Below are 18,372 nucleotides of genomic sequence, written 5' to 3' on the forward strand. Positions count from 1 at the left end.
ACCATCATATCTATGTAACAAAAGTAGATGACCACAAAGTTAAGTCATCTCAAATATAATGTCAGTTTCTAAGTCATGCTAATCACTTACCGACTATCTCGGTCCCATAGGAGTATCCGTACGTGATTGATAATGGACGGCTGACCTAGCTTAATCTCGATGCCAGAACGGCAGTCATCATCAATTGGGTGCCTTGAAAATCCATGATCCAAATCATAATTTTGAGTATCACCATCTAATAAGGCTGATTTCAGCTCCCCCTTTACAACTTGGGCTCCATACTTCATAGTTGCAATGTTTTCTTCTGGTACTACAGTTAAAAATAGAAAAAGCTAGGTTAATGGTCAAGTTATTCTATATTTTTTGAAAAAAAATAATTCTAGCATTCCACTTTATTCTAGTATCTGCATTTAAGAAGAGCATAGGCAAGTTTACGGGACAGAAAATACAGAACATCTATGAGGATTAAGACACCATTCAGAGGCCAGGTGCAGTGGCTCATGCCTGTAATTCCAGCACTTCAGGAGGCCGAGGCGGGTCACTTGAGCCCAGGAGTTTGAGACCAGCCTGGGCAACATGGGAAAACCCTGTCCCTATTAAAAACAAACAAACAAACAAGCAAAAAAATACTGTTCAGAGTTTAAATTTAATGTTAGTATCACAATCACAAAGTGCTTGAGACTAATGTTACTTTTCAAAAGTTAATAAAACTAGAAAAGGCATGTACTAGGACAAAAAATTGGCTCTGCTGAGTTCATTCTATTAGTAACTTAAATATCTACTAAACAAAAATAGCATGTAAGATGACCTGTACCTGCCATCTGGACTGAGGACAGTGTATAAAAGCAAAGCAAACAGGTCAGAAATCTGATAAAACAACAGAAAAAGAAAGGTTCCAATATAGCATAGCTGTTAGTCATACATGAATATGCTGAATCAATTAATCTGGCTTATAAAACAAGATTGTTTAAAAGAAGATATCTTTTTCTGCACTTGAGAATTTTTAAAAATGAAAATTGATAGTCTGTCATCAAAATCAGTATTATGGTTACTATTAAATCCCCTCCCCTCACCAACATTAGATTTATTAAGTATCAATTGTGCCTGGGACTCTGAAGTCCTCTATGTAAATTATGCTTCACAGATCTGGAACCTATCTTCCAGGTACTAACATTCTAAAACTGACACTTTCCATGGAAAGACAAGAGGCTGCAGAAAGATGTTAAGAACTTGAAGAGTCAGAGATTAAACAGTGGCTTCACCTTTAGCCAGGTACATCACTTTAAAGAAGTTTCCCTCTCTCAACTTCCATTTCTCAATGGCGGGGGAGACCTCCCCCTCCCCCACCCCACATATCTATCCCCCAGGTGTTTCTGTTTAAGAATTAAATGAGATGATGTTTGTAAAGCATATTGTGAGCTCTACTCATATATATATGCTTTTCAAAACATATAGCCATTACTATTAAGAAAACATATTAAAAAGCACATAATAAGAGAACTATGTAAGTTTACAGACTGTAAAAAAATACCAAATTCTCACAGTACGCACACATTTTGGCTGTGTGATTTGAATAGGGGAAAGTGTGAGCTATAATCAGGTTCTTGTTAAAAAGTAATTCATCATTGAAGATTTCTGGAAAAAAATTTTTTTTTAATTTCAAATCAAGATGAGTAAAGAGAGTGGCACCAGAAAAGAACAATAAATTGCAGCTGAAAAATGGAAGTTTAAAATGGAAGCAAAAGACTGTAGCAACCCAGCCAAAATAAACAAAACATCCTAGTTATGCTTAACTTCTTAACATCAGAAGTTTAAGTGCTATCGATTTATAACTTTCTAAATTCTATTAGCATGTGATAATCACCCATATTCTTCCTATTTAACAAATCTTCTATAATACACGATGTGCTAGACACTGTCCTAAGCACCTTGCAAATATTAATTCCTTTGATGTACTCCTCGTAATAATCCTTTGAGTACTGTACTATTATTACATCCATTTCACAGATGAGAAGTGGAGGCAGAGAAAAGTTAGACAGGCTTACTTGCCCCAGGTCACAGAGCCAGCAAGTAGCAGAGCTGAGATTAGAACCCAAGCAGTCAGCCTGCAGGGGCCCTGTGTTTTAACAGAATATTCTGCTACTTCCCTCTTGAAGGGTTTCTGATGAATGGCCATACCTTCTCCCTCTTTCTAACCCCCACTTCCCTCTAAGATTGCCTTAGACCCAGAGGAAAGAAACAAATAGTCTGATATAGGGAGGGAAAAAAAAAAAAAAAGTTAGACTTAAAGTGAAAAAACCTAAGCTTAAGATTCAGGTTCTTATTCACTCCCCTTGAGTAAGGCCTGTCAGTCTCTCTGAATCTGCTTTCTCATCTAAAAAGAATACTTTGTCCAACCGACCTCATAGGGTTACTGTAAAAATTACAGTACGGATAAAAATTATACTACAGATAACATATGCTAAAGTAACATATAAAGCACTCATTCAGTTCCAGTCAAAAAGCATTTTTCTGAGGACTCATTCTGTACCAGGCACCATGCAAGGTTTTGGGAATAATTAGTGAACTCGACAGAGATAGGCCCTGCCCTCCTGACACCTCTGATCTAGAGAGGAAGTACTCTATAAGCAAGCAAGTAAACAAACAAAAGCTTGAAATCCATGCTTTTCAGATATCAATGATGCATAACTACTTGGTAAAAATAAACATGTTTTCCCTTCTTGCTAGGCATAAAAAGTGGAGGTGCAAAGTCTGTTGCTGCTGATCCCTGGAACCCTCTCCTGCAGTCCTGACACCACAAGTCAAAACTAAGCCAAAGGCTGGGCATGGTGGCTCATACCTGTAATCCCAGCACTCTGGGAGGCCCAGGCAGGTGGATCGCCTGAGATCAGGAGTTCAAGACCAACCTGACCAACATGGTGAAACTCCATCTCTACTAAAAATACAAAATTAGCCAGGTGTGGTGACGTGAGCCTGGAATCCCAGTTACTTGGGAGGCTGAGGTTGCAATGAGCTGAGATCGTGTCACTGCACTACAGCCTGGGCGACAGAGCCAAGACTTCATCTCAAAAATAAAAAATAAATATCATGAAAATGGCCATACTGCCCAAGGTTATTTATAGATTCAATGCCATCCCCATCAAGCTACCAATGAGTTTCTTCACAGAATTGGAAAAAACTGCTTTAAAGTTCATACGGAACCAAAAAAGAGCCCGCATCTCCAAGACAATCCTAAGTCAAAAGAACAAAGCTGGAGGCATCACGCTACCTGACTTCAAACTATACTACAAGGCTACAGTAACCAAAACAGCATGGTACTGGTACCAAAACAGAGATATAGACCAATGGAACAGAACAGAGTCCTCAGAAATAATACCACACATCTACAGCCATCTGAGCTTTGACAAACCTGAGAGAAACAAGAAATGGGGAAAGGATTCCCTATTTAATAAATGGTGCTGGGAAAATTGGCTAGCCATAAGTAGAAAGCTGAAACTGGATCCTTTCCTTACTCCTTATACGAAAATTAATTCAAGATGGATTAGAGACTTAAATGTTAGAACTAATACCATAAAAACCCTAGAGGAAAACCTAGGTAGTACCATTCAGGACATAGGCATGGGCAAAGACTTCATGTCTAAAACACCAAAAGCAACGGCAGCAAAAGCCAAAATTGACAAATGGGATCTCATTAAACTAAAGAGCTTCTGCACAGCAAAAGAAACTATCATCAGAGTGAACAGGCAACCTACAGAATGGGAGAAAATTTTTGCAATCTACTCATCTGACAAAGGGCTAATATCCAGAACCTACAAAGAACTCAAACAAATTTACAAGAAAAAAACAAACAACCCCATCAAAAAGTGGGCAAAGGATATGAACAGACATTTCTCAAAAGAAGACATTCATACAGCCAACAGACACATGAAAAAATGCTCATCATCACTGGCCATCAGAGAAATGCAAATCAAAACCACAATGAGGTACCATCTCACACCAGTTAGAATGGCGATCATTAAAAAGTCAGGAAACAACAGGTGCTGGAGAGGATGTGGAGAAATAGGAATACTTTTACACTGTTGGCGGGATTGTAAACTAGTTCAACCATTATGGAAAACAGTATGGCGATTCCTCAAGGATCTAGAACTAGATGTACCATATGACCCAGCCATCCCATTACTGGGTATATACCCAAAGGATTATAAATCATGCTGCTATAAAGACACATGCACACGTATGTTTATTGCGGCACTATTCACAATAGCAAAGACTTGGAATCAACCCAAATGTCCATCAGTGACAGACTGGATTAAGAAAATGTGGCACATATACACCATGGAATACTATGCAGCCATAAAAAAGGATGAGTTTGTGTCCTTTGTAGGGACATGGATGCAGCTGGAAACCATCATTCTTAGCAAACTATCACAAGAACAGAAAACCAAACACTGCATGTTCTCACTCATAGGTGGGAACTGAACAATGAGATCACTTGGACTTGGGAAGGGGAACATCACACACCGGGGCCTATCATGGGGAGGGGGAGGGGGGAGGGATTGCATTGGGAGTTATACCTGATGTAAATGACGAGTTGATGGGTGCTGACGAGTTGATGGGTGCAGCACAGCAACATGGCACAAGTATACATATGTAACAAACCTGCACATTATGCACACGTACCCTAGAACTTAAAAGTATAATAATAATAAAAAATAAATGAATAAAATAAAATTAAAAAAATAAAAAATAAAAAAACGAGGCCAAAGATGTGAACATCAACCTCTCAGATTTAGAAACTAATGCCACCTAATGCCACCTTTGGATTTTCTCTAAACGTAAGTTTCTTCAACATTAAAACTTATCAAGCTAGGGGTAACATACTAGGCACAAAAGTTTCAAGTGATTGTGACTAAAGTCTAAAATGGAAATGAAATTTCTACCACAAGTCTAAGTCTTCTTTTGAAGTTTATTTCAAGGGTACTTGAAAACTTTCCTAACCATTCTTGATACAGACAGATTCATTCCCTGAGAGTCTTTTTTACTTCAAAACAGAGAACATCTATACAAGTGGAAATTCTCTCATGGTAACTATAATATGAGTATCTCATTGGATAAAAATATAATTCCAAGAATTTTGCTGCAAAATCCATAATTAAGTGATGAATATAATAGGAAGAATGATCATGAGAAAATTTAAATCATAATAAAATAAATCAAACTATAAATATTCTTAGCGGCTATATCTGTCTATCAGTAGAGAAAAAGAAGTTCTTAAAAAAATACAAAGTGCCGGCTGGGCGCAGTGGCTCACACCTGTAATCCCAGCACTTTGGGAGGCCGAGGCAGGTGGATTACTTGAGTACAGGAGTTTGAGACCATCCTGGCCAACATGGTAAAACCCCATCTCTACTAAAAATACAAAAAATTAACTGAGCGTGATGGTGGTACATGCCTATAATCCCAGCTACTGGGTAGCTGAGACAGGGGAATCACTTGAACCTGGGAGGTGGAGGTTGCAGTGAGCCAAGATCATGCCACTGCACTCCAGCCTGGATGACAGAACAAAACTCTATGTCTTGAAAAAACAAGGTGATAGAGATTAAACAAGATAGTAGATAATCATAATTTTTTACACAAAATTTTTAATGCATTTTATAAGCATTAAGAAAAATATTAAGCTTTGAAGTTCTACAGCTAGGTAGAAATTGCTAATTATTAGAAAGAAAAGTTAAGGAGAAATGAAGCAGAACGTACCCCTAGCTACACAGTGCCAAAATCTGCAAGGAGTGCTGGTTTAATTACCTCGTGCTTTTCTTTCACTGCTTTATGTTCTTCATTATCTTTTATCGAACTCCCTATTACATGTAGGTTGACATGGTCATTTGCCCCAGTGGATTATTTGGATCCAGACTTAGTTCTCTGCCCAAAGCAATCTACTTACCCAATTCTGTCACCTAAATCATTTTTTACTCCCCATCCCAACTTCCCTAGAAAATGTATGGATACTCCCTTCCTGTGAATAATCCCCAAGAACTGCAGCATTACAAGTGACTTACTTTACCATTCCTGTGTTACCTTAACCCCACCTCCACCCCGCCCCCGCTTTCCCACTCTCTGCAGGCCTCCTTTCCACATTTGACAGTACTGGTACTCAAACATACCACAAAATGGAAACAAAGAAGAACCCAAGCAGAAGAATCTATGAAGGAGTATTTGCCTGGTGAGTCACAAGACCAGCACTTTGGTTCCAGTTCTGGCACTGAATTCACTTGGTAATTTAGGCAAGTTACATAGATCACAGAGCTGAAAGGGACCTTCATCCTATTAAATAAAAAAAAAATCCTATGGTATTCCTATGTGCTGCTCACCGTACTAGACTCAGCTCTCCGGAGCTCACCACTCAGGAGACAAGAGCACATACACCAATACTACACACTCCCATGGAGGAATACTCATTAGAGATGACTTATATACCCCCTATTTACAGATGAGATTTTCTCTATCACAATAAACTATAGTTGGGAAGATACAAATAGCATCTTCTATCTTTGAAGATACAAAGTCAAAGAGTTTTATTTATTTTATTTGTATTTTTTTAGAGACAGGGTCATGCTCTGTCACATAGGCTGGAGTGTGGTGGCACAATTATAGCTCATTGCAGCCTCAAACTACTGGGCTCAAGCCATTCTCCTGTCTCAGCTTCCCAAGCAGCTGGGACTACAGGCACACACCATCACACCCAGCTAATTTAAAAAAACCTTTTTTAGAGACTGCATCTCACTATATTGCCCAGGCTGATCTTGAACCCCTTGCCTCAAGTGGTCCTCCTGCCTTAGCCTCCCAAAGTGCTGGCATGACAAGTGTGAGCCACTGCGCCCAGCTCCAAGAGCTTTGAAAGTATTAAAGGTTCACTGTTACTATTAGTGTCTTTATGTGATAGATGAGACAAATTTAAATTCTAGTTTAGAAGCCAGGGATGGATTCATTCAGCCACTCATTTATCACTTAAAAAAACAAAAGTCTAGATTCAGGCACTGTCCTAGGTAGGTGCTTGAAAAACAAAGGCAAAGCAACATAATTACATTACTCAAAAAGCTCAACCTAGTATAAGAATCTAAGCAAACAAACCAAGAAATATCATATCACAGTTGTAAGCTCCCTCAGTCTGAGGAAACTACAGGGATAGGTACAGGGCAAACAGGACAGACTACACACCTACACACACACACACGCACATTTATGTATTAACCAATAATGTAACTTAGCAGTCCTACAAACAGATTGACTTTTTATTCAATAAAGATATCTTGAGGATAGAATTTGTGATATGCTCCCTACTATAAACATGCAAAAACAAGAAATAACTCTCTTTCCCCAAATCTAAAACCTGAGATATACAAAAGGAAATATAACTCAGCCTTAATAAAAAAAAAAAAAAAAAAAAAAAAGCACCAACTTTTAGGATAGATAGAAATATCTCCACAGCTAAGACAAAGCTAAATGTTTGGCAGAGGTACAGGTAGTTCAAATATCCTAAAATAAAAATTTCATTAAAAAGTTAATTCTCTTTCCCCAGCTGTATAGAAAAATGTTCATTATTATATATGCAGAAAGCTAGTCTAAACTACTGTCCAGAAAGACCATCACAGATAAGTTTAAAAGACTGTTTGGATCTTCTTTTTTTTTTAAAGGGGGAAAAAAAATCCCTGTAATTTGGTAAAAGCCTTAGGACATGCAGCTCTAAGAATTAAACCTTACAGTAACCAATGATAATAAATTCAAAGAAAAAGTATTAATCTCTATATCCCAGTCCCAAGATAAAACCTCTCTACACTTCATGAAAAGTCCCCAAAGACACAGAATCTACATCCAGGGAAGAACAACAATAGCAAAACCAAATTCTGTCAATAACTTCAAAATAAACAGACCTATCTTTTCAAGTCATCAGCCCAGGAACACTTCTGAAATAATCCTTTTTTTCCCTTAACAGTGAAGAAATTTGATAAAAGAAAACAATGACATAAATGTTAAGGTAACATTTACTGGCCGGGCGTGGTGGCTCACACCTGTAATCCCAGCACTTTGGGAGGCCGAGGCAGGTGGATCACCTGAGGTCAGGAGTTCAAGACCAGCCTGGCCAACCCGGTGAAACCCCATCTCTACTAAAAATACAAAAATTTGCCAGGCATGGTGGTGGGTGCCTGTAATTCCAGCTACTTGGGAGGCTGAGGCAGGAGAATCACTTGAACCTGGGAGGTGGAGGTTGCCGTGAGCCAAGGTCACGCCATTGCACTCCAGCCTGGGTGACAGAGTGAGACTCCATCTCAAAAAAAATAAACAAATAAAATAATGTTTACTTAGAAAATAACTTATTTTTGGTGATTGGGCAGGCCCATATGAGCCTACAAGTGAGGTGCAGTGGCCATGGAGGGCAACCGAGGGGTCAGTGACCACGACTCCCCTCAACACCCCAGTCTGGCGGCCTGGCGTCGGCCCAGTCGGTGGAGACCTATGGAGAGGCAGCGGCGGTGGCCTCCACAAGCCCTCTTTTTCTAGGGTTGTGTATATAGAACATCCTGGAGTCCACCATGAATGGACAGTTGAACCTAAGTGGGAAGCTAATCATGAAAGCTCAACTTGGGGAGGATATTCCACAAATTCCTATCCATAATGAAGATATTAATATTACTTACGATGAATTAGTGCTAATGATGCAATGAGTTCTCAGGGGAAAGTTTCTGAGCAATGTCGAAGTAACAATAAAGTACAATGATAAAGATGATGATCTTATAACAATTTTTGATAGTTCTGACCTTTCCTTTGCAATTCAGTGTAGTAGGACACTGAAACTGACATTATTTGTTAATGGTCAACCAAGACCCCCTTGAATCAAGTCAGGTGAAATATCTCTGTCGAGAACTGACAGAACTTTGAAATAAAGTGAATCATTTATTGGATAGCTTGGAATCACCTGGAGAACCAGGACCTTCCACCAGTATTCCTGAAAATGATACTGTGGATGGTAGGGAAGAAAAGCCTGCTTCTTTGGATTCTTCTGGAAAACAGTATATTCAGGTTATGGCAGCAAGTATGTCCGTTTTTGACCCTTTAAAAAAAACCAAGATGAAATAAAAAATAATGTTACGTCGGCGTCTGGCTTAACAGATGATCAGGTTTCAGGGCAACCCAGTGCTCTTGTAGAAGACTGTTCAGGAACACCTGACAGCATTGCCGCCGCCTCCTCAGCAGCAGCTCACCCACCAGGAGTTCAGCCACAGCAACCACCATATGCAGAAGCTAAAATACAAGCAGGTCAGATTGAAAGTCAGCTGTACCAACAGTACCAGCAACAGGCTGGCTATGGTCACAGCGGCTACAGGCTCCACCTCAGCAGCCTCAACAGTATGGGATTCAGTATTCAACAAGCCAGAGTCAGCAGAATGGACCCTAAACAACCTCAGCAGTTCCAAGGATATGGCCAAGAACCAACCACCTAGGCACCAGCTCCTGCCTTTCTGGTCAGCCTCAACAACTGCCTGCTCAGCCGCCACACAGTACCAGGCAAGCAATTATCCTGCACAAACTTCCCAAACTTCTCAGCCTACTAATTACACTGTGGCCCCCGCCTCTCAACCTAGAATGGCTCCAAGCCAACCTGGGGCCTGGGCCTATCAACCAAGACCAGGTTTTACTTCACTTCCTGTAAGTAGCATGACCCTTCTTCCAAGTGGGCCTAATCCTTATATGTCCTCCCTTTGGTCTGGGCTATACCCAACCTGGACCTGGTTATCAATAAGGAGGCTCATCTACACCAATGAATGTAGCTGCTGGCTACTGGCCTCCCAAAAGACTCCAAAATACTGTTTTAATCTGTAATGAAGTTCAGAAATTTTCAAAGCAGAGCATTTTTTATGATATCTTTGTTGCTGTTAATTGAAAGTATAATTTGCTGGAACACAAAGACCAAAATCAAAGTTCTTCCTCCTTGCTTAAAAATATAGCAACTTCTTAGTTATTTTGGAACACTACTCTTACATGTGTGTAAAGTGATTGACTTTCTAGCTTCCCTTGTACAGAGGATATTAAAATGCTAGTGTCAGGTTTAGTCATCTTACTTGGCTTTCTGCTATTAACATGATGTACTAAAGTAGAGACCTTTGAGAATACGACTAGATGTTATGTATAAAATGTAAGACTGATAGATTAATATAGATGATTGAATAAAAAAAACAGGGAAGTATAAGGCTTCCTTGTATTTATATTACTGCTTTTATTATTCATATTATTACTGACTTTAAAAGTCAGGAAAAGCAGACTGTTACTTAATCATTACTCAAGTTTAGAAGTTAAAGGATTCCCAAACATTTACATAATCTCTTCCTTGAGCTCCCCATCATTCACTCCAAAGCGAAGAATTTAACATTGATAAACAACAATCTGTATATTTATCATTTCAGAACTGAGTGACTCAACTGGCTAAGTTCTCCATTTTGCAACTAATCTCATGAGTTTCTTGTAACCCAGGTACTACCCTTATACTGACCAGTTGATCAATTCCAAGCTACCAGTAACCATGTGAAATGTCCAAAAGAAATCCTCACTCCTGCAAACACGTCCCAAGATTATCCCTATAATGAATCCAGTTCTAGGGCCTTTTAAGACAGGATCCAACATGAGAATTTGAAAAGCCTAACACTAATTACTCATCTTATTACCTCTTCACTTGCCGTCCTCCCACACTTTATCCAAGGCTGACACTTAACTAATACCATTCTCTAGCACCTCTGATTTCTTCCTGGACCTCTCCTAACCCAATCTCTCTAGCTACCATACTATGTTTTTACTACCTTTCAATCCAATTCACAAATCAGAGAGGCAATATGTTATCTCTGTTATCTTTTCAAACATCCATGGCCTAATTCCCTGGCAGCCAATCTTCCGTCCAGGTTACTTACCAACTAATCACAATTTATATCCAAAAGTTATCTCTCAATTTTCTTGACCTCCCCATCATGAGCTACCACTGACCATTGAATCCATATGAAAGCTCTCTCCTCTGGCTGTCCTCTGTAACTCTCTTCTATCCCAAATGTCTTCCTCTTTCCTTCTCTACCTTAAGTTCCCTGACTATAGGTTTTCTCCAAGTTTCAGACTTTGATTTTTACTTCTTTCTCTATACTCTAGCAGCTCAGGTTTCAACTCTTTTATCACCAGCTTTGACTGGTTCCTAAACAGTAATGTGTTCCCACTTCCTATTAGACATTTCTCCCTGCATTCATTCACTAAGCATTCACCAAGTATCCATCATATGCTATTTAGTGTGTTAAATGTTGAGGATATAGAGATCAATAAGGCCTACAAAGATCATCTCTGCCTTCAAGGAACAAAGACAAGTAAACAAAAATGTCTAAAACAATGGGATCAAGGTGGTAATTCTCACACAGATGTACAGAGGAAAAAAAACATCAAAATGATATATGGTAACAATGCTTTCCTATATTGATCTTACACACATTATTTGCACACATTATTTCAATTAAGTCTCATAACAATGCTAGGAGATGTAAAAGGTAAGATTCCTTAATAATTTAATACCAGATCGCACAACTAGTAAGTAACTAATTCAGGATTTGAGGTCAAATTTGTCTGGGCCAAAACCTACGTTTCTTCTTCTATGCCCAGTGAAAAGAAATCTAGACCTGATAGTCAGGAGAGAATTCTGTTAACATCTATTTAAGATCAATCAGTATTTCAAGAGAGTGTTTAAAGGCACAGTCAAGAAGATATCACTCAGGGAAATGACTAGCTTGGGACAGAACTTACAACCTGCATGTCCCCAAAACCCTCAAACTCAATCTAAAAACAAGCTCACCATCTTCTTCAAAGAAGTACTGTACTGTATTTCATTACAGACACACCTGGGGTTCTAATTTTTTAATTTCAGAAATTGCGATGCAGACATCATAGTGTGTCACAGTTAATTGGCAGTATTGTTTCTTTTCTTAGTGGAACATAAAATAATGGTGCCTCAGAATTTCTGGCTTCTTAGATTTGATAACAAATGGTAACTTTTTCCTAAACTTAATCCCCAAATTTAAATTCTTTGAATCACCAAGATCTATTTTTTCCCATAGTATCTGTTCTAATCATTCATTATTTTCCATTTTCCCTGCCACCAATCTGGTTTAAGGTAGTATCAATTGTGCATAGATTAAGTACTCTCCTCACTGGTCTCCCTGAATCAGTTTTCCCTTATTCTAAATACTCAAATACAGCACTATGGATCAGTCTTTTAAAACCACCACTGTATGCATGCCACTCTCCCTCTCTCAAATTGGTTCTGCACTGCATATAAGGGAGATTCCAATCTAGTTTCAAAGACTTCCATAAACTGGCCTAAGCTGACCTTCACATAGTTTCTTTGCTACTAATCAATAATAGCCTTCTACTCTAATCAAGCTCTTCTATTTATGGTCTCTTCAAATGCTCAAACCTCTGTCTATTAACCTCATGATTCTACCCATCTGAAATTTACCCAACTCTTATACTATTCAAATCAAATGACAAGGCTCAACTCAAGCTTCATAACCTCCATGAAATATCCCTCAATCATTCCAAGCCACTTCTTTCTTCTGAAGTTCTATAACATGTGCTCCCTTGAATATTGTTGTATTTAACTTTTCATGGGAGTTTATGTCTTATTTCCACAATGAAATTAAAAGGATCAAAGGCAGAGACTATGTTTAACAATTATGCAGCATAGTTTAGTGGTTAATTACACAACTTCTGGGGCCAAACTACATAGGTTTGACTCTCAGCTCTGCCATCTTTCTGTGTGACCTTGGGCAAGTTACTTAACTTCTCTGTTTCAGTTTCCTCATTTTGTAAAATGGAGTCAATAACAGTATAAACCTCAAAGAGTTGTGAGAATTAAATGGTCGTGTAGGACCTGTTCTTGATACATACTATGCACTCTGTGTTAATTGCTATAAATTCATTAATGGTGATAAGTATCATAAGTGTTAGCTACACTATGTATGTATGTTACATAAGTGTTAGCTATTATTATTGTTATTTAGAACCTCCATGTTCAGCCCGGTGTGGTGGCTCACGCCTGTAATCCCAACACTTTCTGAGGCCGAGGCAGCTGAATCACCTGTGGTCAGGAGTTTGAGACCAGCCTGGCCAACATGGTGAAACCCTGTCTCTACTAAAAATAAAAATTAGCCAAGTGTGGTGGTGGGTGCCTATAATCCCAGCTACTCGGGAGGCTGAGGCAGCAAAATCACTTGAACCTGGGAGGCGGAGGTTGCCGTAAGTCAAGATTGCACCTTCCACTCCAGCCTGGGCAACAAGAGTGAGTGAAACTCCATCTCAAAAAAAAAAAAAAAAGAATCTCCATGTTCTTGATACCCAAAATAGTAAGTATATAGCATTTACTCAGTATTTATATGATGGAGGAAGAAAGAAAAAGTCTTAACATGAGAAGCAGCTTTTTAGGAAAGTGTCCATTTCTGACATTCTGGGGAGCAGGTGAGAAATCTGTCCAGGAATGGCAAAAAATACCTATTTTGGGGCCTACAAAGGCTAATCAATCTCAGGAGGAATTAACAGGAAAATGACAGAGAAAGACATTCCATAGGAAGCAAAGCTAGCTGTTCATAAACGTACATTTCATGTACACTCGCATTATACAGTTCTGTAGTAGTTTTGCAGTTTTAACGGCATCAGAGGCACACCAACCTTTTTGGTGAGTTTAGGATAGATAGGTACTTACTGAGCATGCCTCTATAACTGAGGTCCATATCCCGGCTCTCAGATCGCACTTTAATGGCATCCAGGATGGCATCAGGAGACAACAGTCCCGAAGGCCTCACAACATTCAGAAGCTCTGTGAGGCTCATGAGAGGTAAACGTACAGCCTGCATGATTTCAGCATGATTCTCCTTTGAATTGTGCTTACACCAGTTTAATAAGGCTAGGAAAATATCTTTTTCGGGAGCTGCAAATGAATCTCTTAACACGATGTTTAAAAGTGCTGTCTGAAAAGGATAAAAAGGTAAAATTCCAGTTATATGACGTTCAACCATTGCATGATCAATCAGTAAAAGCTTACAGAACAAGCATAACTTAGGCAATTAACTCTTTTTGACCCTCTCCTTCCCTTATGCTTTGTGCCACACAGCCTCCAGCTCATTATGGCTATGTAAACAACCAGGATGGTAGCACCTTTCTTTTATGCTCAGGTATCTTGTACCACTACATCAAACATTTAATCTTTCCAAACACATCTGCATTCATCTTTTTTAAAACAGCAAAAAGAAAAACGCCAAAGTGAAAAGCTGTCAATACATACAGATTCTTCAAGGGAGTGTACGTTGTTAAGTTAGAAAGACATATATGGCATTTAAAATTCAAAGTATTTTGTTGCACAGTGTTACTTCACCACCATATTTTTGGCTCTCAGATCTCCAAACTGACCTCCAGCAACAATAGTGCAACCCTCAAAGATCACTGTCTTTAAAAATTCAGTATAAAAATATGAAATAGGATAACACAGATCTTAATTTACCCTCAAATCAAGATATGTAGCTTTTCAATAGGTTTTCTCATTAGAAATATCCAGGTTCTAGAAGGAACACAACAAGGGAAATGTAGAGACAATCAGCATCCAGAGTTCAAAGGAAGATTTGAGCAAAACAGTTTTACTCTAGCTATAACACTGAATTTTAAGCCAGCAAAGAAAGCAGTGACTTAAAGACATCAAATGATGCATCAGATCTCCTTTATGAATTTGCCTGCTTGCTCTAAGGAATTATTAGTCACACTCTCTGTCAGAGAAAAACAAAACCAAAAGGTAGTATGCAACACCAAAAAGGACCCTATTTGATTGTCACTACATTGAAAACAACCACTCAGCCGCACAGTCTCTTTTGCATATAAAACTTACCAGAAGAACCTTAAAAGAAAACACAACCAACCAGCCCCTCTCTTTTATGATCTAGAGTCCTAGTAGCTAGATGCAAGTGGCTAGACCAGATAATCTCTTTGATACCAATGTGTTTTTTTAAATTATTCTTAGTCCACTGCTATACTTCTATGGTATAGGTATAAAGAAAACAATGCTGCCTATAAATTACTTGTAGACAAATGACACACCTTAGAAAGGGAGAGGAAACCTTCACTTGAGAGCACCTCCTGAGCATTCCTGTCCATAAACATGCAGCACATACAAGTTAACTTGGGAAGTGAGTAGAGACTGGCAACATCAAAAGTCATGCAGACATTCTGAATGTTCAGTATGGTACAGAGATACTCAGAGGTAGAATCCTCTAGCTCTGGAAATCCATATTTATGAGCCAGGCTCAAAAAGTCCAGCAGCACCTCCTCCTTCTCATCTGTCAGCGTTGCCCGCCCAGTGTAGATATATTTGAGTAGCATTGTGAATGCTTCTGCAGTGGTGTCTTGGAGAGGAATTTCTGCTTCAGGCTGAGACTCTCGCATTCCACCATACAATAATGCTCTGCACATCAGGGAAGAAACACATGAAGAAACTCTCAAATAGGATTTGCTACAAAATACTGGAAGTAACAGTTATCAACATTATGCAAATATAAATTTGTTTAATGACACAATGATCCAAGTGAAAAAATGCAAAATAGTCATTTAAAATGGTTCTTTAAAGGAAGCAAGAGGAATGATTTCAAAACTGTTTGAATTAATTCTATAAACCACTGAACTAATGAGATACTCTGAAAGCTCAAGATATGTGATAGATATTAAATAGGAAGATGAGAGTGATCTCTTGAGAGGCACAATGAAGTTGGTATAAAGATGTTAAAGGTCAATACGGCAGTTTAAAAAATAAAACTCTGTAGGAAAAGATATAATCAGATAAAGATAAACACCAATATGATGCCATTCTCCCCTGTAAGACTGGCAGAAATCAAAAGGCTTGTTAATATCAGTGCTGCAAAAGCAATGGAAAAACAGGTTCTTTGACACACTGCTTTGAGAGTATAAATGGGCAGCCCTTTATGGAAAGTAATTTAGTAGTATCTAGTCAAACCTAAAATGTGTATACCCTTCAACTCAGTAATCTCTCTTTTAGGACTCAATTCTAGAGAAGTAATACAGTAAAGAAAAATGTTTAAGAAAACATACTGAAACACTAGAAAAAATCTAAATGTCCATCAACAGCAACATGGTTAAAAAAACTGTGATATATGCATTCTATGCAGCCATTAGAAAGATCAAGGGAGACCAATAGGTACTGTTTTGAAAACATGTCCAGGATATGGTAGGCAAATAAGTAAAATTGCAGATCCATATGTACTGCATGAAAAAAGTATATAACCACATATTTACATGTTTATGCATGTATGTCTATTCAGATATTTCTTTAAATCAAGAAAAATCAGAGGAAATTCATATTAAACTCTTAACATCACTTACTTCCGGGAAATGGTATTAGATGGCTGGGAGACAAAGACTTTCATCTGTCACTTTATAAATTAAAAATGAAATTACTGATAGGATTACAGTGATTTTTTTTCCTTTCAGATTAAACAAAAAGCCCTACATTATTGCTTATCTAAAAAAAAAATGAAAACTAGACAATCCAGTTAGGTAATGAATTTGAATTTCTACCTCTATTAATCAAGAGGAACAATATGAACCAATTAAACTTCCAACCTATCAGGAAAGAAAGGACGAAGAGAACAAGGGAGAAGTGCAGAAAAGGGAGAGAAGAATACAGAATGAGAAAGAAAAGAAGCAAAAGTGAGAGGAAGAGACTGGAAGCAAGAAAGAGATTCTCTCTGTTACTAAAATTCTCAGAGGAGGACTAGCATTTCAGGGTTACCTACCTGGAACTTGTCCCACCCTCTCCCAGGACCTAGCATTCTTGCTTGCCCCAGGAAAATAGTTGAAACCACCCAGAAAAGATTCATGAATATTCTGAGCATACCTCTTCACTGGGTTATACTCTGCCTAAAAATGCCCTTGAAGGTTTCCATTAATCCAGAGAGCATCCAACCATTACCCTAAAATTACCAAATTAAAGAACTTCTCCTTTTTGAGGAGACCTCAAGACTTATCCCCAATCCTGTATGATTCATGGTATTTATCTGGATTCTCAATGCTTTAAAAGTGGTTTTGATGAGGCTCCCTTGGAACAGTAAATATGAACCCCCAACTTCAACAAAGAGACAAGCACAGAGGTTCAATGTTTACTATGAAGAGTTTCCTCCTATAAGTTCCTTATCTGGGAATTGATAGGCTATTATGACAGCACTTAAGCCTCTTCTGACAGCTGACAGTTAACATTCCTTTGCACATGAATACTGTCAGCATTGAGAATCTGTCCAAGGTAGGATTGAGGTTAGCTCTAAGGTAGACTTAGAGGTAGAGCTTAGCTCTAAGGTAGTCTAAGGTAGACTCTGAGCTTAGCTTAGTGAACCAGCAAATATTACAAAGGTTCAATATCTACAAAGACATCAAGAACAAGGTCAGTAAGTGGGGGGAGTATATTCCATTCACTCAATACAATCTTCAAATTTCTAAAAGTAGTTGAGTTTCTTTTAAGGATATACTAATCACCTAAAAGAAACCCTCATAGAGTTGTTTCAAATTATTTTTAAAAGAGGACAAGGTATACTGTATTAATAAATAATAAACACAGGCCGAGAAGTTCTGACTTAATAAAAAGTGGACTCTTGTAAAACACTTTAATAGTAATGACTGGACTGAAATTTTAAAAGGGGAAAGAAACAGAAAACGAAAAGTGTGCAGAGGACAGATGATAACAAATAATGGCTAGACCAAGGTCAGATGCCTTGGTAGAGTTGACCGCTAGGAAGAATAGGAGAGTGTTACAACTTTTAACAGACTCCTCACTTTTCTAGGCTCCTGGTTTCATCCACATTGGCATTTTACATGTGTAAAACTGGAAGTTCATGAAAAACCATAGGAGCTCTAGCTACACAGTAAATATTTCCAGGAGACACACTTTACCACAACGTGTCTGACTCTAAGTGTTGCTGTCTTGATTAATTCTGATTATAAAAGCCAGACTGCAGTTATCACTAGAAGGTAATTGAAATTTTCTCTAAGCCAGTGGAATCTCCATTTCAGGTACCAAGTTTCCCAGATAAATCTATAACTCTGTGGAACATCTTTATCCTTAAAAATAGAAAAAGATCCATTATTACGCACAAATTATAACTCACTCAGTAATTCAGTGATGACTCCCTTTTAACAAATATTAGGTAAAATGCAGACTACTTAAAGATCAGCTTAAGATTTATAACCCTGGAAATTAAGGACCCAAGTGACCAACAACAGCTGCATACAAGTGCACGTCTTAGATCT

General features: G+C 38.4%; 1 protein-coding gene and 1 pseudogene across 2 annotated transcripts in view; one reads left to right on the forward strand and one right to left on the reverse strand.

Moving 5' to 3' along the window:
* The window catches only part of BTBD9 (BTB domain containing 9), an 820,757-nt gene that overhangs the window by 419,816 nt on the left and 382,569 nt on the right, over window positions 1-18,372 (reverse strand). For both annotated transcript variants that reach the window (XM_050787637.1, XM_050787636.1), the window contains 3 exons: window positions 15,160-15,523; window positions 13,778-14,042; window positions 91-310 (listed from right to left, as the gene is read on the reverse strand). In XM_050787637.1, coding sequence (XP_050643594.1) covers window positions 91-310; window positions 13,778-14,042; window positions 15,160-15,523 — 849 coding nt within the window. The remainder of the gene's footprint in view (window positions 1-90; window positions 311-13,777; window positions 14,043-15,159; window positions 15,524-18,372) is intronic.
* LOC126952771 (protein TFG-like) lies at window positions 8,589-9,974 on the forward strand (annotated as a pseudogene).

The sequence above is a fragment of the Macaca thibetana genome, chromosome 4 (assembly GCF_024542745.1).
Source record: "Macaca thibetana thibetana isolate TM-01 chromosome 4, ASM2454274v1, whole genome shotgun sequence".
Lineage (NCBI taxonomy): Eukaryota > Metazoa > Chordata > Mammalia > Primates > Cercopithecidae > Macaca > Macaca thibetana.